Source organism: Heterodontus francisci, chromosome 4, assembly GCF_036365525.1.
Source record: "Heterodontus francisci isolate sHetFra1 chromosome 4, sHetFra1.hap1, whole genome shotgun sequence".
In the NCBI taxonomy this organism is placed as follows: Eukaryota; Metazoa; Chordata; class Chondrichthyes; order Heterodontiformes; family Heterodontidae; genus Heterodontus; species Heterodontus francisci.
In genome coordinates, this window is record NC_090374.1 from 88,688,338 (window position 1) to 88,715,364 (window position 27,027).

The 27,027-nt window shown below is 43.3% G+C and overlaps 1 protein-coding gene across 5 annotated transcripts in view; it reads right to left on the minus strand.

Annotated features, from left to right (window-relative positions):
- epb41l4a (erythrocyte membrane protein band 4.1 like 4A) overlaps positions 1–27,027 on the minus strand; it is a 402,316-nt gene that overhangs the window by 18,314 nt on the left and 356,975 nt on the right. For all 5 annotated transcript variants that reach the window (XM_068029826.1, XM_068029828.1, XM_068029827.1 and 2 more), the window contains 3 exons: positions 25,320–25,367; positions 11,409–11,477; positions 6,943–7,053 (listed from right to left, as the gene is read on the minus strand). In XM_068029826.1, coding sequence (XP_067885927.1) covers positions 6,943–7,053; positions 11,409–11,477; positions 25,320–25,367 — 228 coding nt within the window. The remainder of the gene's footprint in view (positions 1–6,942; positions 7,054–11,408; positions 11,478–25,319; positions 25,368–27,027) is intronic.

The window sequence follows — 27,027 nt, forward strand, 5'->3', positions numbered from 1 at the left end:
CATTCTGATAAATCCCCTCTGCAACCTCTCAAGGACCCTCACATCTTTCCTAAAGTGTGGTGGCCAGAACTGGACACAATACTCTAGTTGGGGCCTAACCAGAGCTTTATAAAAGTTCAGCATAACTTCCCTGCTTTTGTACTCGATTCCTATATTTATGGAGCCCAAAATCCAATATGCTTTACTAAGCATTCTTTTAATATGTCCTGCTACCTTCAAAGATCGATGCACATGTACCCCCAGGTCCCTCTCTTCTGCACACTTTTTAGAACTGTGCCATTAAATCTATATTGCCTCTCACTATTCCTTCTGCCAAAATGCATCACCTCACACTTGTCAGTATTAAATACCATATGCCACTTGTCTGCCCATTCTGCCAGCCTATCTATATCCTGTTGCAGGTGGTTCATAGAATCTTCACTGTTAGCCGCAAGTTTGGTGTCATCGGCAAAGTTTGAAATTCTATTCTGTATTCCAAGATCCAAGTCATTTATATACAGCAAAAAAAGCAGTGGTCCCAGCACTGACCCTTGGGGAACACCACTGTCTACCATCCTCCAGTCTAGAAAACAACTGTTTACCATGACTCGCTGTTTTCTGTCCTTAAGCCAATTTTTCAATCCAATTGGACACTGACCCTACTATTCCATGAGTCTCAATTTTGTTATCTCTACCAGGGTTAAACCTTATCTGCTAACTGCCATCCACGGATCTCCGATAGCTTCATGAAGAGCTGAGGCACCTGCGAGTTTTTTTTTATTGTTTGTGGGATGTGGGTGTTGCTGGCTAGGCCAGAATTTATTGCCCATCCCTAATTGCCCTTGCTAGGCCATTTCAAAGGGTATTTACAAGTCAACAACATTGCCATGGGTCTGGCCTCACATGTTGGTCAGACCAGGTAGGGACCGCAGATTTCTTTCCCTAAAGGACATTAGTCCTTAGAGAACCAGATGGTTTTTTTACAACAATTGACAATGGTTTCATGGTCACCATTACACTAGCTTTTTAATTCCAGATTTATTAATTTCACCATCTGCTGTGGTGGGATTCAAACCCTTGTCCCCAGAGCATTAGACTGGGTTCTGGATTATTAGTCCAGTGACATTACCACTATGCCATCGCATCACCAGAGACCATTGAGGGATCCTGAGTACTGGAGGATAACGGTGTAATGGCAGCTTCCAGGAAAGCATACACAGCTGCATGGCAGCTTGACATTTAGGAAGTGGAATTCCTCTGGCTGGTCTATTGGTGCCTCGATGGCCACATGGGTGCAATCGACGATCCCCAACATCCAGTGAGGGAGGCAAATCCCAATGCGCTTTGAGCTTGAGTGCCGCTATCTGCCTTTAATTCTGCCCTCTTGAACAGAGCATCCGCCACCTTCATGCTGCAATGATGTGCTGCTGCCTGTGAGATGCCACCAATGGCTGCTGCCGCTTCTTGGAAAGAGCCAGTTACAGAAAAATGCAAGGCCACTGTGACTCTTACAGCCATGGAAGGTTATGGCGACATTTCCTCCTAACCTCAGTTAACCCTCAATGAGGGCACATGTCAGCAACCATCTGCCTGGACAAGCAGAGCGTTCTGCAGCACTGAGGCTCTGTCATGCCTGGGCAGCTTCTCCTTTGGTATTGGACCCTATACTGAGAGTGTTGCCTCCATTGTTTTCCTGCACCTCGATCGTCAACCCTGTTGCCCAGGGGTCCGCCTAAGCTCCTGCAGATGCTGCTCCTAATCGTTGGTTGGACCAAGCTTGGAGTAGCTTGATCCCTTTCCTTTTTTATGTCCTTCCTTTCCACTGGAATGTGGAGTCTTCCTGATCCCCAGTAATGAACCCCTGAGACCCATAAGAATTAGGACCCATTTGTCCACCTCCCCAAAGCCACTTCCCAAAATGCCCTTGCCAAGAGTGCAGAGATATGAAAGATAATTCTTCTCACTGAGCACAGCTGGTTGCCTGTGAATGAGGGCCTTCTCTGAACCTTCCCTCTTCAATGGTGCCTCTAGTTGCTGTCCTACCATTCCAGCTCGCTCCCTGCTGTATCACCGCCTCCCCGTCCCAGTCCTGGTCAGGAGCCTGCATGGATCCTGCACTTTAATAAGAAAATTTAAAACTGGCCCTTACTGAGCTGACAAAAAGCTCATTAAGAGGCTTAACTGGCCATTTAAGCAGTTCGGGTGGGTTGCCTCTTCCGGCTCTCGTTGCAAACTTTTAAATTTGGAGTTTGCCGGTTTTGCATTGGGAAACAGGCACGCCAACTCAAGCGGTGGGTTTAAGTGACCGCCTGCCCCCGATCCTGCCCTCTCAATCACTTAAAAATCCTGCCCACTGAGTGGGTGCTCAGGTTTGCTTTTCTGGTTGGCTTCCCACAGGTACAGGATATCATCGAATACACCTAAATCGTAATCCAGGCACCCCCAGATCAACCAGAAGTACTCATCAACCACAGGTGCTTCCACTACATCAACCTGCTGCTGGATATTTCTGCAGATGTGCCAAGATTCCTGGGCTGCGATGATGCTTTCATCCTGTGGCAGTCTAAGCTCCCTGACAGCTTCTGACCAGCAAGTGGATTTGAGGGGTGAATGCTAGGACACAAGGGATGCCCACTTCAAACTAGGGTGATGAAACCTGACCAACGAGGTCCAATAGTGCTACAATGAATGACATATATTACCATCAGATGTGTGATCAAACAAGCCATGGCGTGCTGAAAGTGTACTTCAGGTGCCTAGACAGATTTGGAGGCACCCTTTAGTTACCACCAGCTACAGTATCCCAAATGATTATGGCATGCTGAACTCTGCACAACATTGCACAGCAACGAGATCTGGAATTGCAGGTAAATACAAGGTACAGAGCTCAGACCCACTGCAGACGATTCTGAGGAGAAGGTAGATGATGATGAGGAAGGTGATGAAGGCAAGCAGCACCAGTTGCTAATATTGCTGCCCATGATGCCCTTATTAATGCAAGGTTCACTGAGGCTGCACCAGTGTACTGTCAGAAGCACAGCACACTCTTCTCTTTCCCTCCCCAATGCCGACACAAAGCAGTCCTGTAAACAACCAACCACCCTTTGCACAACACCCATTGGTCCCTGTCAATTTATGTCTCCCCATTTATCTGCAAGCAAATTAAAAGGTGACTTGACATCCAACAAGCAAGAATGGGAAAGACAGGAAAGTGAGGAAAAATAATAAAATTTATGTGATTCTATTAAAGAACAGAAACTTCACATTACATTTTTTCATACACCCAGTGCAAACCCTTGTGCAACTACAAAGCTTTATTATTTATCTTCCTACCACCCTATGTAGTGCAACCCTGTGAGGTCTCCAGCAAAAACTGCTGCACCTGTGCCTGTGCAGTGGCCGACTCAGCCAGCAGGACAAGAGGCAGCATATTAGTTACTGACTGAGGAGATGGCAATGGGTGAGAAGTGGAGGTTCTGAGTGGAGTTCCCACTTTTATGTCCCTTTTCACCATTATCCTCTCATGGGTCAGGTGCACTTCACTGCTACCACTGTGCTGGAGTGCACTGCGGTACAGATCAGTGTGGCACTGTAAAGCCAAGGATAAGGTATCTGACATTCTATTTAAGGCAGCAAACATGTTGGCATCCAGAGTGTGCATGGCCCAGGTCATTTGATTGCAGTGTTTGATGTTTCACCAAGCTGGTCACTCAGTCTATGCAAGACATCATTACAATGTCTGGTAACATGAGACTACTCTTGCATAAAGTGGACTCCTCCATTCTCTCTGCAACCATGGTCAGTGTATTGTGTGTCAGAACATCACTCATTCTCTGCCGCTTCTCAATGATTCTCCCTTTCATCAACGGACCCCTGGGTACAGCATCTGCGTGCAGTTGAGCAGAGCTTGAACAAGGCTGCACCCTTCAATGTGGACTCTCTACATCTGTCTCTGCCACCATTATCTGCTCTTGCTCACTTGTGCAGTGAACATGATTGCAGAGAGAATGGAGGAGTCCACTTTATGCATGAGTAGTCTCATGTTATCAGGCATTGTGATGGTGTCTTGCATAGACTGAGTGACCAGCCAGGTGAAAACCCATCTATCTGTCTAACCGGTGAAATGCGAGTATCTGAGCTGGTGCATAGTATGCATGAGTCCTGTGACGTGTACCCTGAGACAAATTAGCTCCTTTGAGGATTCGTTGTCCATAGGGTTTATGGACTCCTGCTACATGCGTGAAGGCTCTGGCAGAAAGAAAAGATATGAATTAGTACAGGCTCGTTAAGAATGCTGGAACGTATCATTACGATGACAACCATATTTCACTCACTATTGAAATCAAGTCAACATTATTGAGTTTACAATTTATATAAATGACTTAGAAGAAGGGGCCGAAGATATGGTTGCTAAATTTGCTGATGACACAAAGATAGGTAGGAATGTAAGCTGTGAAGAGGACATAAGGAAGCTACAAAGGGATATAGATAGGTTAAGTGAGTGGGCAAAGATCTGGCAAATGGTGTATAATGTGTGAAAATGTGAAATTATCCATTTTGGCAGGAAGAATAAAAAAGCAGCATATTATCTAAATGGTGAGAGATTGCAGAGCTCTGAGATGCTGAGGGATCTGGGTGTCCTCGTGCATGAATTGCAAAAGGTTATTATGCAGGTACAACAAGTAATTAGCAAAGCTAATAGAATGTTATTGTTTATTGTGAGGGGAATTGAATACAAAAGTAGGGATATTATGCTTCAGTTATACAGGGCATTGGTGAGACAACATCTGGAGTACTGTGCATAGTACTGGCCTCCTTATTTAAGGAAGGATATAAATGCATTGGAAGCAGTTCAGAGAAAGTTTACTAGACTCATACCTGGAATGGGCGGGCTGTCTTATGAGGAAAGGTTGGACAGGCTAGGCTTGTATCCGCTGAAGTTTAGAAGAACAAGAGGTGACTTGATTGAAACATATAAGATTTTGAGGGGTCTTGACAGGGTGGATGTGGAAAGAATGTTTCCTCTTGTGGAAGAATCTAGAACTAGTGGTCACTGTTTAAAAATAAGGGGTCGCCCATTTAAGACAGAGATGAGGAAAATGTTTTCTCTCAGAAGGTCACGAGTCTTTGGAACTCTCCTTCTGAAAAGGTGGTGGAAGCAGAGCCTTTGAATATTTTTAAGGCAGTGGTAGATAAATTCTTGATAATCAAGGGGGTGAAAGGTTATCGGGGATAGGCAGAAATGTGGCGTTGAGGTTACAATCAGATCAACCATAATTTTGTTGACTGGCGGAGCAGGCTCGAGGGGCCGAATGTCCTACTCCTGCTTCTAATTTGTATGTTCTGAGGAAAGGTCATCAACCTGAAATGTTAACTTTGTTTCTCTCTCCACAGTTGCTGCCTGGCCTGCTGAGTATTTCCAGCATTTTCTGTTTTTATTTCAGATTTCCAGCATCTGCAGTATTTAGCTTTTGTATAGTATGTCTGTCACTGATATTTAACTGTCACCAGGAGGTTGGGAAGCCATCATTTCCAATGGCCAAGGATGCCAAAAAGCCATTGATCTCCAGCACTTCCCTCTCTGAAGTTGTTTGCTGGGAAATCTGTGGAGGACCACCTCAGATTCTTGCTCTCTTCCTAGTTTTCTGTGCTCTCTTCTCCTGCACACCCAAGAGTGACTGTAATGGCCTGATGGATGCAGTGCATTTAGTGAGGATGACTGTCGGGGAGAGGTGTGATATTTTATAAGGATGAGGGTGAGTGGCAGTGGTGGCTGGATAGATGGAAATGTGAGTAAGTGCATAGAAAGAGAAGGATAGGTGTTTGAGCAAGCTAAGTGAGTATGAAAAGTGATGTGATGCAGTAGGCTTGATTAGGCAGGGAAGGGGTTTGGAACGAGGAGAATAATACATCCTTCCAGATATAAATGGCCATACTATGACTACATGCATATAAGGAAAATGTGTTATATAGTTTATCTTCTCTTATTTGAACCCTAGGAACACTGGGGCAAGTAACAACTGTGCCTTCCTGGCATCCATTGTTGCAAGAGGATGTCTTTAACTTTGAAAAGGCTAGTTTCTCAAAAGCAGTCGATCACAGCGCGATAGGTTGCAGATCAGAAATTGGCATATTTAAAATTGGGGATGCAATTAAAAGTTTTTTTTTGAAAAGTTGAGTCATAACTGTGCACTCACACCGTAGAACTATCCCCCCCCCCCTCCAACTACCAGCTCCCAAAATATTTAAATGACTATAATCCTGGGACATGAACTACAGTCAAGCACATAGACAAGTGGTAAGTCGACTTTCTGCTCAGCACAAAAATTTGTTTTCATCATGCTCCACAGAAATTTCTAGGATAAAGTAATTTTTCTCTCATTGTCTCTCCTTACCCCTCCTTTCCTGAACATAGTGATTCTTCATGCTGATGTGCAGTTCTACAGGAAGCAACATCTTCTAGTACTTCACTCAAAAAATCACATTTCTTTAAATGAGTGCTAATGGCTTTTTCCATTGTGGGACCCATCACATTGCTCCTTAAGAACTACCCTAGAAAAACTGGACTGTTAGTGACCACTTCAGCTTAATTGTTTTTACATCAAAAAATGTTCTATGAGATAAAGCCAATTTGAACATCACATATATTGTACACAGAGGAATAGATTGATTAGTGTGTGCAGACTTTTCAATGGGTCTTTGCACAGCACAGATTGCATGAGAAATCTCCAATGATCCCTTTGGACAGAATTCTGATTCCCAGCCATACATACTGCTCCCTGCCTAAATCAGTGTACTTTATAAAGCTCCTTCAAATCTTGAATGCTCCAAAGTGAGATCGTTTTGGAAACCATTTTGAAATAGCTCAAAACAAAATTAATCATTTCCAGCAGTTGATCCTTTCTTCAGATCATTAAGGCTGTTTTTGCCATTGATGCATTTGTGGATTCCAAAAATACATACTTTACTTCTGACAGAACAGATCGTTCACCATCAGAACATTGAGAGCGCCGGTACTGTCGAAAGCTTCGAGGGGAATGAGAATGTCTGATCCGTATGGGGTTACCTTGAGTCCTGGTGACAAAATATTTTGAAATCATTGAGAAGCAGAAAAATCCACACCAAATATTAAAAAAGCGTAATATATGAGGAGAAAATTATGATTTATTTTTATGTTACATTTTACACAATTGATAATCATATATAAACTTTCATTGAACTAGGCTAATATAATTCTCTTCTCACCCTAATTTTCTAATTTTTCTGGGTCATGCAGGGAATATTCTCATGGGGGCTTAGCTGCTCTCCAGTACATCACCTAAGTGGCTAATCTACAAGGGTGAGCCTACTGAATGTTAACAAGCCATTGAACTGTGAAGTTCACCATGACAGATCATGTCTTCACTCAAAATCCACACACAAATGTGTGTCAGCTTTGACTCAGTGGGTGGCACTCTTGCCTCTGAGTCAGAAGTTGTGGGTTCTAGTCCCACTCCAGAAACGTAAGTCGAGACTCCAGTGCAATAGAGAGAGAGTGATACACTGTTGGAGGTGCTGTCTTTCAGATGAGATGTTAAACCAAGGTGTCATCTGTCCTCGGAGGTGGATGTAAAATATCCACTGGCACTATTCCAAGAAGAATAGGGGAGTTCTCTCCAATTTCCTGGCTAACATTTATCCCTCAACAAACATCACTAAATCAAATTATCTGGTCATTATCACATTGCTGTTTGTTGGACTTTTCTGCGTGCAAATTGGCTGTTGTGTTTTCTACAACAGTGACTACACTTCGAAAGTATTTCATTGGCTGTAAAGTGCTTTGGGACATTCTGAGGTTATAAAAGACACTATATAAATGCAAGTCTTTTTTTCTTTAAGTAATGCTCACTGGATCTGGACTAGTAATCATGACTATTCCCACCCTTGTTTGATCTAGATACCAAGGCTCATTGAAGCATATGAACAGACGAACATACGAATTAGGAGCAGGAGTAGGCCACTCACCCCCTCGAGCCTTTCAATAAGATCATGGCTGATCTGATTGTAACCTCGACTCCACATTCCCGCCTTCCTCGATAACCTTTCACCATCTTGCTTATCAAGAATTTATCTATCTCCTTAGACAGCACCTTCCAAACCCGTAACCTCTACCAACTAGAAGGACAAGGGCAGCAAATACATGGGAACACCACCACCTGCAAGTTCCCCTCCAAGTCACACACCATCCTGACTTGGAACTTCCTTCACTGTCGCTGGGTCAAAATCCTGGAACTCCCTTCCTAACAGCACTGTGGGTGTACCTACCCCACATGGACTGCAGCGGTTCAAGAAGGCAGCTCACCCCCACCTTCTCAAGGGCAATTAGGGATGGGCAATCAATGCTGGCCTGGCCAGCGACGCCCACATCCCATGAATGAATTTTTTTAAAATTGAAAGATTCTGCTTCCACCGCCTTTCGAGGAAGAGAGTTCCAACGACTCACGATCCTCAGAGAAAAAAAGTTCTCCTCATCTTTGTCTTAAATGGGTGGCCCCTTATTTTTAAATAATGACCCCTCCTTCTAGATTCTTCGACAAGGGGTAACATCCTTTCCACATCCACCCTGTCAGGACCCTTCTGAATCTTATATATTTCAATCAGGTTGCCTCTTACTCTTCTATCCTCAGTGATATCCTTGCTGAGACCAGCTAATCCACTGCCAACTCAGGACCGGAGAACCTGAGGCTTTTCTGATCTGTATAGCACAGGACTGGAAACACTGAGTACATTTACCCATGCAGATATTGGGGATCCAGGATGATAGTATTGTTATGAAAGTGCCTCTGTGTTTTGTTAAATATATTTTTGAGGATTCATTTTTGAAAGATTGAAGAAATGTTAAACTTTGGCATTTTCAAAGGGGGGGTCATGTAAAGGCCACTTGACTTTGAAAAAACAGTCCCTGTAAATGTTTTTTCAAAGGGGCACTGAGAGGTCTTGTGAGGAAAAAAGCCTTTCCAGGAAACCACCTGACTTCCAGAAACAACAAGAAGCCTTTCCAGGACTCTACTTGACTTCCAGCTCAACAAACAAGAGAGAACTTTGGACACCTGAAGAAGTTGTTTACAAAGAAGTCAAGTCAAGATTGAGGGAGGTCAAAAGGTTGACCTCCTGTTGTTGGTTTTGCTTTGAATTGTTTTGAGTTGGGGTTGAACTGTATAAAAAGTGAGAGAACTTCCAAGGAGAGAAGAGAATTCCCAAGGAAGAAAAGACCACACCAGCACCTCTCTAAAAGACCCTGAGAAGTCCACTGTGTCAACTCATCTTGTTTCCTGTCTTTGAAGAAAATCCTGCTAAATTAATTTTCAATGTCGCCTGAAAAGAACTGTTCTAAAAGATCCCAGTGACCCAACTATGTGTACTCGGAGGCCCGACTGTATGCCAGTTTTGGAACACAACATATCTCATCTGCTGTTTGTTCAAGAATGGGCAAGTATTCAGCCCAAGTGTTTTTTTCTGTAATAGAGCTCTAAAAACAAAAATCCCTTTATTTTTCCAGTTAACCGGTGTGTGTGTGGGGGGTGGGGGTGGGGGGCTAAGGTAAAAAGGGAACTTGAATATTTCAATCCGTGTGTTTATGCTTTACTTCATTACTGGTTAAGACTTGTTTTTATAATAAAATGATAATTTTGTTGTTTATTAAAGAAACCTGGTTGCTGTGTTTTATTCTGGGATAAAAATTGAGTCTACGATTGACCGTATTGGTAAGTGGGAAAAAATTTAAATATATGTTGTGACCTGTGGAGAAGTGGAACTAGAATAAACAGTGCACTCCTCCCGCCTTGGTCATAACAGTATTCTATGGGATACTTCTACTTAATAAAAGTAGATTTAAGTGAAGTTATCAAGACTACTACTTGTCTTGATCCCTGACCACCTTAAAGTCCCTTGTCTGTTTAATAACTAATAGTACTCATGTTCACATGAAAGCTCTGATTAACAGTACAGTCCTCATCCTGATTCTGAGACATAGCTAATAACATTATTGAGTGGATATCTGGCTGAACAATTTAAAATCCAAGAAAGAATTCTCAGACTTGCATTAAAAAGTCACTCGATTTACAAGAAAAGTCAGGGACAGAAAAAGAACATTCACTTTTCTGTAGATCATTATTCTAGTACACTATCTCTTCCATCACAGCATCCAGATGGATCACCAAAAACCCTCAATATTTTTGACTCCAATACCCTCCTTGGCAGACCAGTCCAAAGATTTCTAAAAAGTTTGTGAACCGATAAACCAGCTGCAAGTACAGAAATAGGATCATTTGACAAGTACAGCGTTTCTATAAAGACATTTTGGGAACAAATGTAACATGATAGTTTTATATGTAAACATCCTTGTGCATCGAATGGGTATTTACTTCTAATAATTGAATGATATTGTGTTTTCGTCTGCTTCTGCAGCTACCAGCTACATGCTTCGGAGTGTTAGACAATCTACAGTCGACACCTCAAGGCACTAGAGAGTAACACCAATGATGTCTCTGCAAAATCCTTCACATTCATTGGCAGGATAGGCATTCTAATGTCAGCATCCTATACCAAGCCAGCAATCCCAGCATCGGGGTGCTGATCATCAAAAACCAGCTTCGCTGGGTGGGCCACGTCATTCGCATGCCTGACACCAGGCTCCTGAAACAACTGCTCTACTCTGAGCTTCACCGCAGCAAAGACACCCAGGGGGACAGAGAAAACACTTTAGGGCATTCTCAAGGTATCCTTGAAGAAATCCAACATACCCACTGGCTGATGGGAGTTCCTGTCACTCGACCACTCAAAGTGGAGAGGAGCATTCAGGAAGGTATCGAGCACTTTGTGAGATTTCAACGGGAGCATGCGAAAGCCAAGTCCAGGCAGTGGAAGGAGCACACAGCGCCTCAAGTACATCACCTATCCAACTCTTCAAAACCACCTGCCCCATATATGGTAGAGCCTGCGGTTCGCACATCGGGCTCATTAGCCATGCTAGAACTCACTGAACCAGAGTGGAAGGAAGTCATCTGAGAGCCTGCCTAAGAAGAAGCAGCAGCTACCTGCATATTCCATTTTCCACCATTGTTTATGTTATTTCCTTTAGATATTTTATCTAATACTCACTTCTGGTTGAATTTTAAAGGAAGTGACTTTGGAAAGGTTCTGATACTAATAGTGCAAACAACACCTTGTAGTCTTACACACAATAATCCCTTCACTAAAATATAATTTTATAGTCCTATTTTAAACTCTCTTGAAATTCATTTCTATGCCTAGGCTAGGGTAGTTTAGTTTAAAAAATGGAACTACTGTTACTTAGAAAATATAGTTCTGTTCTTTGGTTGATATGATCTATGACACACATTAAGGCACAGCAAATAGACAGCAAGGCTGCATAAACTGAACACACTCACTCTACTTTGGTGTATGGTATCTCTTTCAGTTCTTCTTCCGTTAAGCCAATTGGATCCACCAGTTCCCGTCTAGAATACATAATTCAGGAGAAAATGTAAGTTATTCCAATAGCAGTGTACTTCATTACAAAAACAACTTTGTTACAATAGTCATAAGAATTTTTAAAAAATCCTATCTTGTCTTAATAAGACAGCTCCATTTTTAATGTGCCTTAATCATACCTTTCTACTACTTCCCTCAATAGCCCTTTCTGAAGATTGCAGTTGGTACTTTTTCCTCCTTTCCTCTGAGATTGATTGCCATTTGAATAATGCAAAGGAGTACCATCAAACCTCTCAATGTAGCACATATGCCTGCTTCCTGCAGGTGTGCATACCACTCAGTGGCTGTAAAAACTGCATATCTAGCAGTATTTCTGTGGGAAGCACAAGAATGCCATAGAAATGTCCCCAAAACTGACAGGCAGCAGAGTTAGGGTGGGCAGAAGTGGCACCTCCCCTGTTGATATATAGCAGAGGTAGAACTAGAAACCCATATGAGACAAATTACATCCTAGTCCCTCCATCCTCAAGGTGCCTGATGTATGCCCCAAAGAGAGGAGGAAACTCTACCCTCATATCTCTTTGACTATTCTATCACCGTCCCTAACCCAAATTTTTCCTAAGTCTTGGTCAGAGTCCTTCACATCTTACTGCAAAAGTGCTCCAGATATTCTTCTATATGAAAGATACGGTAAAAATGCAAGTTGATTTGTTGTTGATCTGCATCATTGCATCCTCGGCACCACCTATCTAATGGAATTTTGTTCAGCCATCTGTATGTACTGTAAGTGATTGAAAGTGCACTCTACCCACACTAAGAAATAATCTCTCGGCAAACAAAGTGCCTGTGTGCACCAGGCTCAAGCTGCAGTATGCCAACATTGAAGTTTCTAGGTTTAGCCCTAATTTTGGAATTAATCTTTTGGAAATTAATTGGTTTGTTTGGTTTCAGTAGGCCTACTGATACGATAATAATATATCTCTTGATTTATGCTCAATGCTATGATTCAGTTTTCTCACAACTCTTTAACCTTCTCTCCACATCAGTTTTTATTAGCAGGCCCACGTCTTGTCTGAACTGAAATATACACTGATATGCATGACCTTAAAGGGATAGTGTACAGTAGGATTAATAGGTACTCTTGTACCTTGGTATTTTGCACTAGAGTTTACATGGGTTACCCATTACATTCTGCCATTCACCTCAAAAATAAATAATTACTACCCTGTCAGACCAAAACAAACAATCAAGTTTATTCACTTGAGAGCTAATTACACAGAAGTGGAATCACACAGCAAGAAGCCAGAAACATAGAAAATAGGAGCAGGAGTAGGCCATTCGGCCCTTCTAGCCTGCTCTGCCATTCATTAAGATCATGGTTGATCATCCAACTCAGTAGCTTGTTCCCACTTTCACCCCATACCCTTTGATCCCTTTAGACCCAAGAGCTATATCTAACTCCTTCTTGAAAACCTACAATGTTTTGGCCTCAACTGCTTTCTGTGATAGCGAATTCCATAGGCTCACCACTCTCTGGGTGAAGAAATTTCTCCTCATCTCAGTCCTGAAAGGTTTACCCCATATCCTTAGACTATGACCCCTGGTTCTGGACTCCCCCACCATTGGGAACATCCTTCCTGCATCTACCCTATCAAGTTCTGTTAGAATTTTATAGGCTTCTATGAGATCCCCACTCACTCTTCTGAACTCCAGCGAATATAATCCAACAAACTCAATCTCTCCTCATACGTCAGTCCCACCATCCCCAGAATCAGTCTGGTAAACCTTCGCTGCACTCCCTTTATAGCAAGAACATCCTTCCTCAGATAAGGAGACCAAAACTGCACACAATATTCCAGGTGTGGCCTCACCAAAGCCCTGTATAATTGCAGCAAGACATCCCTGCTCTTGTACTCGAATCCTCTCGCTATGAAGGCCAACATACCATTTGCTAGGAGTACCGTTCTTGATTTCTTTAATGCACAAACTGTTTCCATTGAATCATTGGGTGGCAAAGAATCATACAGAGCCTCTCTTGTCCACCTCAGCTGGAACAGGCACTCTGTAGCAGGGAACTCAAGTTCCTAGAAAAACCCATGGCCATTATTCAACCAAATCCCTCCAGTCCAGCTTTGTTCTTCCCACAGCAATGAAACAGTCCCAATCAAAGTCACAAATGACATCCTTAAACTGTGACCATGATGTATATGGGACTGTCATTGTATGGTTCTGTCCTTATCTATCAGAATATTACCAGAATATCTCCATCCCTACACAGTAACCTCTGAGGTTCCCCAATAATGTATGCTTAACCCCCTGCTCTTCCCCATCTACTTTGTGCCCCTCAACAACATCATCTTTAGAAATGGGTCAGCTTCCACATTTTCAACAACATCCATCTCTCCCTTTTGCTGACTCCTCAATTGTTTTTGTATTCTCAGATTGCTTGTCTGATATTCAATCTTGATTAAGTTTTGATTTCCAGTCAACATTGTGAAGATTGAAGCCATTATGTTTGGCCCAACAGACACTGTTGCCTCTTGTCACCATTTAATTTTCTTTACCAAACTGTATGCAAACCCTACATCCTGTTCAATCCTGAGCTAAGCTTTAGTCCCCATATCCGCTCCACCTCAAAAACATTGTCCTCCTCTGCCTCTGAAATCTTCTACAATCTTCTACAAATATATAAAAAGGAAGACAGTAGCTAAAATAAGTGTTGGTTCCTTTGAGGATGAGACTGGGGAATTAATAATGGGGAAGAAGGAAATGGCAGAGACTTTGAACAAGTATTTTGTATCTGTCTTCACAGTAAAAGACACAAAAAGCATCCCAGGAATAGTAGAAAATCAAGAGGGAAAAGATCACCATCACTCGAGAAAAAGTACCAGGAAAACTAATAGGACTAAAGCTGACAAGTTCCTGGTAAATAATGGCCTGCACCCTACGGTCTTAAAAGAAGTGGCTGCTGAGATAGTGGATGCATTGGTTCTAACTTTTCAAAATTCCCTAGATCCAAGCAGATTGGAAAACTACAAACGTAACACCTCTATTCAAGAAAGGAGGGAGATAGAAAAGCAGGAAACTATAGGCCAGTTAGCCTAACATCTGGGAAAATGCTTCAATCCATTATGAAGAAGTAGCAGGACATTTAGAAACTCAGTGTCATAGAGTCATACAGTCATAGAATAATTTATGGCGCAGGAGGAGGCTATTCGGCCCCTTGAGTCCATGCCAGCTCTCCCTGGAGCTATTCAATTAGTTCCAGTCCCCCACTCCCCCACTCATTCCCTGCTAGCCCTGCAAGTTTATTTCCTTCAACTGCCCATTCAATTTCCTCTTGAAGTCACTGATTGTCTCCATTTCCACCACCCTTGTAGGCAGCAAGTTCCAGGTCATCGCCATTTGCTGCATAAAAACATCCTTTCCCAAAATCTTCAATCTGTGTCCCCTAGTCCTTGTACCTTTAGTTAACGGGAACAGTTTTTCCTTGTCTAATTTATCTAAGCCTGTCATAATCTTGTACATTTCTATTAAATCTCCCGTTAATCTCCTTTCGTCTAAGGAGAACAAGCCCAGCTTTTCCAACCTAATCTTGTAACTAAAATTCCCCAACTTTGGAACCGTTCTGGTAAATCTCTGCACCCTCTCAAGGGCCCTCATATCCTTCCTGGAATATGGTGACCAGAACTGGACGCAATACTCCAGTTGGGGCCTAACCAAAGCTTTACAAAGGTTCAGCATAACTTCCCTGCTTTTGTACTCAATGCCTCTATTTGTGAAGCCCAAGATCCCATGTGCTTTAATAATCTGTCTCTCCATATGTCCCACCACCTCCAAAGGTCGATGCACTTGCACCCCCAGGTTCCTCTGTTCCTGCATACTCTTTAGAACTGTGCTATTAAGTATATATTGCCTCTCCCTATTCATAATGCAATCAAGCAGAGTCAACATAGTTTTATGAAAGGTATACTGTGTTTGACAAAATTATTAAAGTTCTTTGAGGATGTAACAAGCAGGGTCGATAAAGGGGAACCAGCAGATGTAGTGGATTTGGATTTCCAAAATGCATTTGATAAAAGGTTTTTACACAAGATAATAGCTCATGGTGTTGGGGGTAATTTATTAGCATGGATAGAGGATCGGTTAACTAACAGGAAACAGAGTGTCGGGATAAAAGGGGCATTTTTCAGGTTGGCAAACTGTAACTAGTGGAGGGCCACAGCAATCAGTTCTGGGGCCTCAACTATTAATGACTTGGATGAAGGGACAGAGTGTATTGTAGCCAAATATGCAGATGATACAAAGATAGGTGGGAAAACAAGTTGTGAGGAAGACACAAAGTGTCTGCAAAGAGATATAGAGAGGTTAAGTGAGTGGGTACAAATTTGGCAGATGAAGTAATGTGCAAAAATGTGAGGTTAGGTGGGAAGAATAGAAAAGCTAATTATTTACATGGCAACATACTGCAGAATGCTGCGGTACAGAGAGATCTGGGTGTCCTTGTACATGAATCAAAAAATGTTAGCATGCAGGTACATCTAGAGTACTGAGTACAGTTTTGGTCTCCTTACTTAAGGAGGGATATACCTGCATTGGAAACAGTTCAGAGTAAGTTCATTAGACTGAGTCCCGGGATATGGGATCATCTTATGAGGAAAGATTGAGCAGGTTGGGCCTATATTCATTGGAGTTTAGAAGAATGAGACATGATCTTATTGAAACATGTAAGATTCTGAGGGGATTTGACAGGGTACATGCTGAAAGGATGTTTCCCCTTGTGGGGGAAGCTAGAACGAGGGGGCACAGTTTCAAAATATGGGTCTCCCTTTTAAGATGGAGATGAGGAGGAATTTCCTCAGAAGCTCATTAATCTTTGGAATTCTCTTTCCCAGAGAGCAGTGGAGGCTGGGTCCTTGAATATACTCAAATTAGACAGATTTTTGATTGACAAGAGAGTCAAGGGTTATGGGGGGTGGGCAGGCAAGAAAGTGACGTTAAGGCCACAATCAGATCAACCATTATCTTACTGAATAGTGTAGCAGGCTTGAAGGGCCAAATTGCCTACTCCTGCTCCTGTTTTTTGAGGAGGCAGTGCCACAGTGGTATTGTCACTGGACTAGTAACCCAGAGACCCAGGGTATTACTCTGGAAACAGCAGAAGGTAGAATTTGAATTCAATTAATAAAACTGGAAATAAAAGCTAATCTAATGATTGCCACGAAACCATTGTTAATTATCATAAAAACCCATCTGGTTCACTATTGTCCTTTAGGGAAGGAAATCTGCTGTCCTTACCTGGTCTGGCCTACATGTGACTCCAGATCCACAACAATGTGGTTCACTCCTAACTGCCCTCTGAAATGGTCTAGCAAGCCACTCAGTTGTATCAAACTGCTACAAAGTCAATAAGGAATGAAACCAAACGGGCTACCGGCATCAACCTAGGGACCGGAAATGATAACGGCAAATCCAGCCCTGTTGACCCTGCGAAGTTCTCCTTACTAACATCTGGGGGCTTGTGCCAAGGTTGGGAGAGTTGTCCCACAGCCTAGTCAAGCAGCAGCCTGACATAGTCATACTCACGGAATCATGCCTTAAAGACAATGTCCCAGACACTGCCATCACCACCTACTGCCCCCCCGACCCCCCTCAGCTGATGAATCAGTCCTTCTCCATGTTGGACACCAGTTAGAGGAAGCACTAAGGATGACAAGAGCACAGAATGTACTCTGGGGGGGGGGGGCGGGGGAGTGGTGGGGGGGACTTCAATATCCATCACCAAGAGTGGCTTGGTAGTACCACTGCTGACCGAGCTGGCCGAGTCGTAAAGGACATAGCTGCTAGACTGGGTATGCGGCAGGTAGTGAAGGAACCAACGAGAGAGAAAAACAAAATTCACCTTGTCCTCACCAATCTGCCTGTCACAGGTGTATCTGTGACAGTCTTAGTAGGAGAGATCACCACACAGTGCTTGTGGAGACAAGTCTTGTCTTCATATTGAGGATACCCTCCATTGTGTTGTGTGGCACTACCACTGTGTTAAATGAGATAGATGTTGAACAGATCTAGCAATGCAAAACTGGGCATCCATGAGGCGCTGTGGGCCATCAGCAGCAGCAGAATTGTACTCAACCACCATCTGTAACCTCATGGCCCGGCATATATTCCACTCTAACATTACCATCCAGCCAGGAGACCAACCCTGGTTCAATGAAGAGTGCAGGAGGGCATGCCAGGAGCAGCACCAGGCATATCTCAAAATGAGGTGTCAACCTGATGAAGCTACAACCCAGGACACTTGCACGTCAATCAGTGTAAGCAGCATGCGATAGACAAAGCTACATGATCCATCAACCAACAGATCAGATCTAAGCTCTGCAGACCTGCTACATCCAGTCGCGAATGGTGGTGGACAACTAAACAAGTAATTGGAAGAGGTGGCTCCACAAATATCCCCATCCTCAATGATAGGGGAGCCCAGCACATCAGTACGAAAGATAAGGCTGAAGCATCTGCAACAATCTTCAGCCAGAAGTGCTTAAGTGGATGATCCATCTCGGCCTCCTCCTGAAGTCCCCAGAATCACAGATTCCAGTCTTCGGCCAATCCGATTCACTCCACGTGATATCAAGAAACTGATATGGCAAAGGCTCGGGGCCCTGACAACATTCCGGCTGAAGACTTGTGCTCCAGAACTAGCCGCGCCCCGAGCCAAGGTCTTCCAATACAGCGACAACACTGGCATCTACCTGGCAATGTAGAAAATTGCCCAGGTATGTCCTGTACACAAAAACCAGGACAAATCCAACCCAGCCAATTACCACCCCATCAGTCTACTCTCCATCATCAGTAAAGTGATGGAAGGTGTTGTCGATAGTGCAATCAAGCAGCACTTGCTGCGCAATAACCTGCTCAGTGACACTCAGTTTGGGTTCCGCCAGGGCCACTCAGTTCCTGACCTCATTACAGCTTTGATCCAAACATGGACAAAACAGCTGAACTCAAGAGGTGAGGTGAGAGTGACTGCCCTTGACATCAAGGCAGCATTTGACCGAGTATGGCATCAAGGAGCCCTAGCAAAATTGGAGTTAATGGGAATCAGGGGAAAACTCTCCACTGGTTGGAGTCATACCTAGCACACAGGAAGATGGCTGTGGTTGTTGGAGGTCAATCATCTCAGCTCCAGGACATCACTGCAGGAGTACCTCAGGGTAGTGTCCTAGGCTTAACCATCTTCAGTTGCTTCATAATGACCTTTCTTCAATCAAAAGGTCAGAAGTGGGGATATTTGCTGATGATTGCACAATGTTCGACACCATTTGCGATTCTTCGGATACTGAGGCAGTCCGTGCAGAAATGCAGCAAGACCTGGACAATATCCAGGCTTAGGCTGATAAGTGGTAAATAACATTCACGCCACACTAGTGCCAGAAACTGAGTATCATAAACAAGAGAGAATCTAACCATCTCCCCTTGACATTCAATGGCATTATCATCGCTGAATCCCCCACTAACATCCTGGGGGCTACCATTGACCAGAAACCAAACTGGAGTAGCCATATAAATACCATGGCAACAAGAGCAGGTCAGAGGCTAGGAATACTGTGGCAAGAAACTCACCTCCTGCTTCCCCAAAGCTAGTCCACCATTTACAAGGCACAAGTCAGGATTGTGATGGAATACTCACCACTTGCCTAGATGGGTGCAGCTCCAACAAAACTCAAGAAGCTCGACATCATCCAGGACAAAACAGTCCACTTGACTGGCACCCCATCCACCACCTTCAACATTCACTCCCTCCACCACCACCAATGCACAGTGGCAGCAGTGTGTACCATCCACGAGATGCACTGCAACAACACACCAAGGCTCCTTCGACAGCACCTTCCAAACCCGCGACCTCTACCACCTAGATGGACAAGGGCAGCACAATCACCTGCAAGTTCCCCTCCAAGCCACGCACCATCCTGACTTGGAACTATATCGCCGTTCCTTCACTGTCGCGGGGTCAAAGTTTTTGAACTCCCTTCCTGACAGCACTGTGGATGCATCTACACCACATGGACTGCAACGGTTCAAGAAGGCGGCTCAGCACCACCTTCTCAAGGGCAATTAAGGATGGGCAATAAATGCTGGCCTAGCCAGCCATGTCCCCTGAACGAATAAATAAAATGTTTCTGAAAGAGAATTGGAGTGGGGTCAATGCTAGTTCAGACTTGCAGGTGGAAGTCCTGCACACAAAGAATTTCCTCGCAGTGACTCCGAACAACCCATGTTTAAAAAACAACTTTATAAATGACTTGCCAATATGTATTTTTGAGGTTCTATGAACTCAAAGCTCTCACAACATGTGGAAAATGGAAGCTGGTCGTGTAGAGTGAACACATTCTCTGTTGAGTTATAAAATTAGACAAAATGATCATCAGTGACATTGCTCACAGATAAAAAAATATATAATACACACCAGTTGATCTCCCACGACATTGTACAAAAAGAGTCAAGACCACATGTCGTCTACAGATGAACATACAAATTAGGAGTAGGAGTAGGCCACTTGACCCCTTCAGCCTGCTCCACCATTCAATAAGTTCATGGCTGAACTGATTACTCCACATTTCCACCTACCCCTGATAACCTTCCACCCCCTTGCTTATCAAGAATCTATCTACCTCTGCCGTAAAAATATTCAAAGACTCTGTTTCCACTGCTTTTGAGGAAGAGAGTTCCAAAGTCTCATGAGAGAGAAAAAAATTCTCCTCATCTCTGTCTTAAATGGGAGACCCCTTATTTTTAAACAGTGACCCCTAGTTTGAGATTCTCCCACAAGGGGAAACATCCTTTCCACATCCATCCTTTGAAGACCCCTCAGGATCTTATATGCTTCAATCAAGTCGCCTCGTACTCTTCTAAATTCCAACGGATACATGCCTAGCCTGTCCAATCTTTCCTCATAAGACAGGCGCCCATTCCAGGTATTAGACTAGTAAACCTTCTCTGTACTGCCTCCAATGCATTAATATCCTTCCTTAAATAAGGAGACCAGTACTGTACACAGTACTCCAGATGTGGTCTCACCAATGCCCTGTATAGCTGAAGCATAACCTCCCTACCTTTATATTCAATTCCCCTCGTGATAAACAATAACATTCTATTAGCTTTCCTAATTATATGCTGTACCCGCATACTAACCTTTTGCGATTCATGCACGAGGATACCCAGATCTCTCATCATCTCAGAGCTCTGCAATCTCTCACCATTTAGATAATATGCTTCTTTTTTATTCTTCCTGCCAAAATGGACAATTTCACATTTTCCCACATTATACTCCATTTGCCTGGTCTTTGCCCACTCACTTAACCTATCTATATCCCTTTGTAGCCTCTTTATGTCCTTTTCACAACTTACTTTCCTACCTATCTTTGTGTCATCAGCAAATTTAGTAACCATACCTTCGATCCCTTCATCCAAGTCATTTATATAAATTGGAAAATGTTGAGGCCCCAGCACTGATCCCTGTGGCACACCACTCGTTGCATCTTGCCAACCAGAAAATGACCCATTTATGCCTACTGTTTCCTGTTAGCTAGCCAATCTTCTATCCATGCCAATATGTTACCCCCTACACCATGAGCTTTTATTTTCTGCAATAACCTTTGATGTGGCACCTTATCAAATGCCTTCTGGAAATCTAAGTACAGTACATCCCCTTTATCCACAGCACATGTAACTTCCTCAAAGAACTCCAATAAATTGGTTAAACATGATTTCACTTTCACAAAACCATGTTGACTCAGCCTGATTACCTTGAACTTTTCTAAATGCCCTGCTATGACATCTTTAGTAATAGCTTCTAACATTTTCCCTAAGACAGATATTAAGCTAACAGGCCTGTCATTTCCTGCTTTCTGTCTCCCTCCCTTTTTGAATAAAGGAGGTACATTTGCTATTTTCCAATCTAAAGGAACCTTCCCCGAATCTAGGGAATTTTGGAAAATTAAAACTAACGCATCAACTATCTCACTAGCCACTTCTTTCAACACTGATGTCCATCAGGACCCGAGGACTTGTCAGCCTGCAGCTCCAACAATTTGTTCAGTACCACTTCCCTGGTGATTGTAATTTTCTTGAGTTCCTCCCTCCCTTCCATTTCCTGACTTACAGCTAATACTGGGATGTTACTTATATCCTCAATAGTGAAGAATGATGCAAAATATCTGTTCAATTCATCTGCCAACTCCTTATTATCCATTAATTCCCCAGACTCACTTTATATAGGACCAACGCTCACTTTGTTAACTTTTCTTTTTAAAATATCTATAGAAACTCTTACTATCTGTCTTTATCTTTCTAGCTAGCTTTCTCTCGTACTCTGGGTGGCACAGTGGCGCAGTGGTGAGCACCGCAACCTCACAGCTCCAGGGACACGGGTTCGATTCTGGGTACTGCCTGTGCGGAGTTTGCAAGTTCTCCCTGTGTCTGCGTGGGTTTTCGCCGGGTGCTCCGGTTTCCTCCCACATCCAAAAGACTTGCAGGTGATAGGTAAAATTGGCCGTTGTAAATTGCCCCTAGTATAGGTAAGTGATGGGGAATATGGGATTACTGCAGGGTTAGTATAAATGGGTGGTTGTTGGTCGGCACAGACTCGGTGGGCCGAAGGGCCTGTTTCAGTGCTGTATCTCTAAATAAATAAATAATTTTACTTTCCTTATCAATCCTTTAGTCATTCTTTGCTGTTTTTTTATATTCTGTCCAATATTCTGACCTGCCTCCCATCTTTGCACAATTATAGGCTTTTTCTTTAGGTTTGATACTATCTTTAACTGTTTTAGTTAACCCCGGATGACGGGTCTCACCCTTGGAATTTTTCTTTCTCGTTGAAATGCATCTATTCTGTTTATTCTGAAATATCCCCTTAAATGTCTGCCTCTGCATCTCTATAGACCTATCCCTTAACCTGATTTGCCATTTCACTTTAGCTAATTCTGCTTTCATGCCCTCATAATTGCCCTTATTTAAGTTTAAAATACTAGTCTTGGAACCACTCTTTTCGCCCTCAAACTGAATGTAAAATTCAATCATATTGTGATCGCTGCTACCTAGGGGTGCCTTAACTATGAGGCCATTAATTAATCCTATCTCGTTACACAATACCAGGTCTAGTATAGCCTGCTCTCTGGTTGGCTCCAGAACGTATTGTTCTAAGAAATTATCCTGAAAACATTCTATGTACTCATCTAGGCGACCTCTGCCCATCTGATTTTTCCAGTCTATATGTAGGTTAAAATCCCCCATAACTATTGCTGTACCTTTCTGACAAGCTGCCATTATTTATTCCTTTATACCCTTTCCCACAGTGTGTTTAATGTTAGGTGGCCTGTACACCACACCCGCAAGTGACTTCCTGCCTTTATGATTTCTCATCTCTACCCAAACTGCTTCTACATCCTGGTCTCCTGAACTTAGGTCATCCCTCTCTTGCGCTAATACAATCATTAATTAACAGAGCTACCTCTCCACCTTTTCCTAGCTTCCTGTCCTTCTTGAATGCCATGTATCCTTCAATATTCAGGTCCTAATCTATGTTGTCCTGCAGCCTTGTCTCTGTAATGGCTAACATATCGTACTTATTTATTTCTATTTGCGCTCTCAATTCATCTGTTTTGTTTCGAATGCTACGTGCATTCAGATATATTGCCTTTAGTTGTGTCCTTTTATTATTTTTTTAACCTCTAGCCTTATCTGTTGATTTATTCTTAGATTTGTACGCTCTGTCCCTTCCTATCAGTCCGTTCATCATTTCCCATATTAATACCTTTCTCTCTCGCCTTGTCTCTACTCCTTGATTTACCTCATCTTCCCAAATTTGATCCCTTGCCCCAACTATTCAGTTTAAAATCCTCTCTACTTCCTTAGTTAAGCGGCTCGCTAGAACACTGGCCCCAGCACAGTTCAGGTGTAGACTGTCCCAACGGTATAGCCACCACTTTACCCAGTACTGGTGCCAGTGCCCCACGAACCGGTTGGAAGACAGGGAATCTTTGGACCAGGGCGCACAGAAATAATTTAGTCCTCATTATACAGTCTGTCTTTATTTTTATATTTCTATTTTAAATTTTTTTGTTCACAATTATAATGGAAATTGCTGCTGTATATCTTTGACACTGTTATTACACTATCCTGTCAGTGGTATCATTGCATCACTTCCAATAGAGGCAGAGTATAATTACAGCGTGACAATTTAACATGGGCAGTTTTCAATACAAATATGATTAGATTAGATTAGAGATACAGCACTGAAACAGGCCCTTCGGCCCACCGAGTCCGCGCCGAACATCAACCACCCATTTATACTAATCCCATATTCCTACCAAACATCCCCACCTGTCCCTACACTTCCCTACCACCTGACTGAAGAATTTATAAAAAATAAGCACAGAATGTACGACCTGTCTACTAATGTGCTGGAAATCGCTCATGATGATATCTAGCGCTAGCTGTGCCAAAGCATATGGAGACACGGGGAAGTCACCCTTTTTATATAATCCAGTCAAGTGCGCATGGTGCATCCTGGGTTCTGCCAGAAGGGAAAGGCTGCAAAATGCAACTGAGGGTGCCTGCTCCAGAGGGTAGAGTCCAGGAGTCACCTGGAAAGATGTTCTTTATTGTCCACGAGCTCCCTTTATAAGAAGAAATTTTTAAAAAAGCAAAACTGCATCTTCGGGGTCCATGCCAAGACCAAGGCCCAAGAGGGTCCACTTGCACTGCATGGCAGTCTAGTGTACGCTTCTCACACTCGATGTACTGATCTTCTACTATTCACCAGAATGGGAATGGGGAAACCCCCAGCCTGGGAGATCACCCATGTCATAATGAACACAAAGTAACTTCATTACTCCTCCATTACCTCATTAACTCCTCCATTACCCCCACCACCTCGTCCCCGTCCCATGGCACCTTCCCCTGCAATCGCAGGAGGTGTAATACCTGCCCATTTACCTCCTCTTTCCTCACTATCCCAGGCCCCAAACACTCCTTTCAGGTGAAGCAGCAATTTACTTGTACTTCTTTCAATGTAGTATACAGTATTCGCTGCTCACAGTGTGGTCTCCTCTACATTGGGGAGACCAAGCGCAGACTGGGTAACTGCTTTGCGGAACATCTCCGCTCAGTCCGCAAGCAGGACCCTGAGCTTCCGGTTGCTTGCCATTTCAACACTCCCCCCTGCTCTCATGCTCACATCTCTGTCCTGGGATTGCTGCAGTGTTCCAGTGAACATCAACGCAAGCTCGAGGAACAGCATCTCATCTACCGATTAGGCACACTACAGCCTGCCGGACTGAACATTGAGTTCAATAATTTCAGAGCATGACAGCCCCCCATTTTACTTTCATTTTTAGTTATTTTTTTCTTCCTTTTTTTTTACATTCTTTTTTACAATCTTTTTTTTTGCATTTTTTTCATTTCATCTTAGTTTGTTCAGTTTGCTTAGCCACTGTTTTTTTTTTCAGGTTTGCACTTGCTGCTGTTCAATATTCAGTGTATAAACAGTTAATCTGTACTAATGCTTTGTCTTTTAACACACCATTAACATATTGTTTGCCTTTGCTCCGTGACCTTTTGGTCAGCTATGTGGCCTGGTCCAATCTAGACCTCCTTTGTTATCTCTTGCCCCACCCCCACCTCACTTGCTTATAACCTGTGACATTTCTAATATTTGTCAGTTCCGATGAAGAGTCACTGACCCGAAACGTTAACTCTGCTTCTCTTTCCACAGATGCTGCCAGACCTGCTGAGTGGTTCCAGCATTTCTTGTTTTTATTTCAGATTTCCAGCATCTGCAGTATTTTGTTTTTATTCATACTCACTGAATGTGCTTCCACAGTTCTTCTTTTGCTTGTACGTCAGGACTCCTCCTACAAAAAATATATTAACTAAGTAGTTGGAGTATTAGTCTACACATACTCTCCTGATAAAATAAGCTTCAAAAGAGAAAAGACATGAAAGCAGCTCCTAAAAGGTGGTTAAATTAATATTTAATAAACTCAGGTATAATTGTTCTAAATAGATTATACTAAAATAAACAATTTAAAATTTCCATAGTAAAAACCCATGCTTTTGTTCGTTGATAACTATAAGAACAGACTTTGAATTTCAGTATCCTGTTTACTATTTCAGATGCAGTGCTGTTATGCAGTGGTGCGGCTCCTCTCTGTGACTTTATATGTGACCACGGTGCCCTTTCTCACACTGACACAGAGCTTCTGCTGCATTTGTCTCACCATTTGCAATGCCTCATCCTAACTGCTGTGTGTTACAGATATGCACTCAGTGATAATGCGTGTTAGTGCGTGTGAGGAAGGGGGAGGGGAGGAAATGGTGCACTATATCAGGGGACGAGTGAATAGAACTGCAATGGAACCTCAGGACCAGACTAGGAAAATCCATTCCAGAAAGTCAACTCTTTCTGCTGTTCACAAAATTCCTAAATGATATCGATTTCGGTAATTTCAACCTCTATAAAAACAAAGGTGACCGCGGTGACTGCAACAACTACCGTGGAATCTCCCTGCTCAGCATAGTGGTGAAAGTCTTTGCTCGAGTCGCTCTGAACAGGCTCCAGAAGCTGGCCGAGCGCGTCTACCCTGAGGCACAGTGTGGCTTTCGTGCAGAGAGATCGACTATTGACATGCTGTTCTCCCTTCGTCAGATACAGGAGAAATGCCGTGAACAACAGATGCCCCTCTACATTGCTTTCATTGATCTCACCAAAGCCTTTGACCTCGTCAGCAGACGTGGTCTCTTCAGACTACTAGAAAAGATCGGATGTCCACCAAAGCTACTAAGTATCATCACCTCATTCCATGACAATATGAAAGGCACAATTCAACATGGTGGCTCCTCATCAGAGCCCTTTCCTATCCTGAGTGGTGTGAAACAGGGCTGTGTTCTCGCACCCACACTTTTTGGGATTTTCTTCTCCCTGCTGCTTTCACATGCGTTCAAATCCTCTGAAGAAGGAATTTTCCTCCACACAAGATCAGGGGGCAGGTTGTTCAACCTTGCCCGTCTAAGAGCGAAGTCCAAAGTACGGAAAGTCCTCATCAGAGAACTCCTCTTTGCTGACGATGCTGCTTTAACATCTCACACTGAAGAATGCCTGCAGAGTCTCATCGACAGGTTTGCGTCTGCCTGCAATGAATTTGGCCTAACCATCAGCCTCAAGAAAACGAACATCATGGGGCAGGATGTCAGAAATGCTCCATCCATCAATATTGGCGACCACGCTCTGGAAGTGGTTCAAGAGTTCACCTACCTAGGCTCAACTATCACCAGTAACCTGTCTCTAGATGCAGAAATCAACAAGCGCATGGGTAAGGCTTCCACTGCTATGTTCAGACTGGCCAAGAGAGTGTGGGAAAATGGCGCACTGACACGGAACACAAAAGTCCGAGTGTATCAGGCCTGTGTCCTCAGTACCTTGCTCTACGGCAGCGAGGCCTGGACAACGTATGCCAGCCAAGAGCGACGTCTCAATTCATTCCATCTTCGCTGCCTTCGGAGAATACTTGGCAT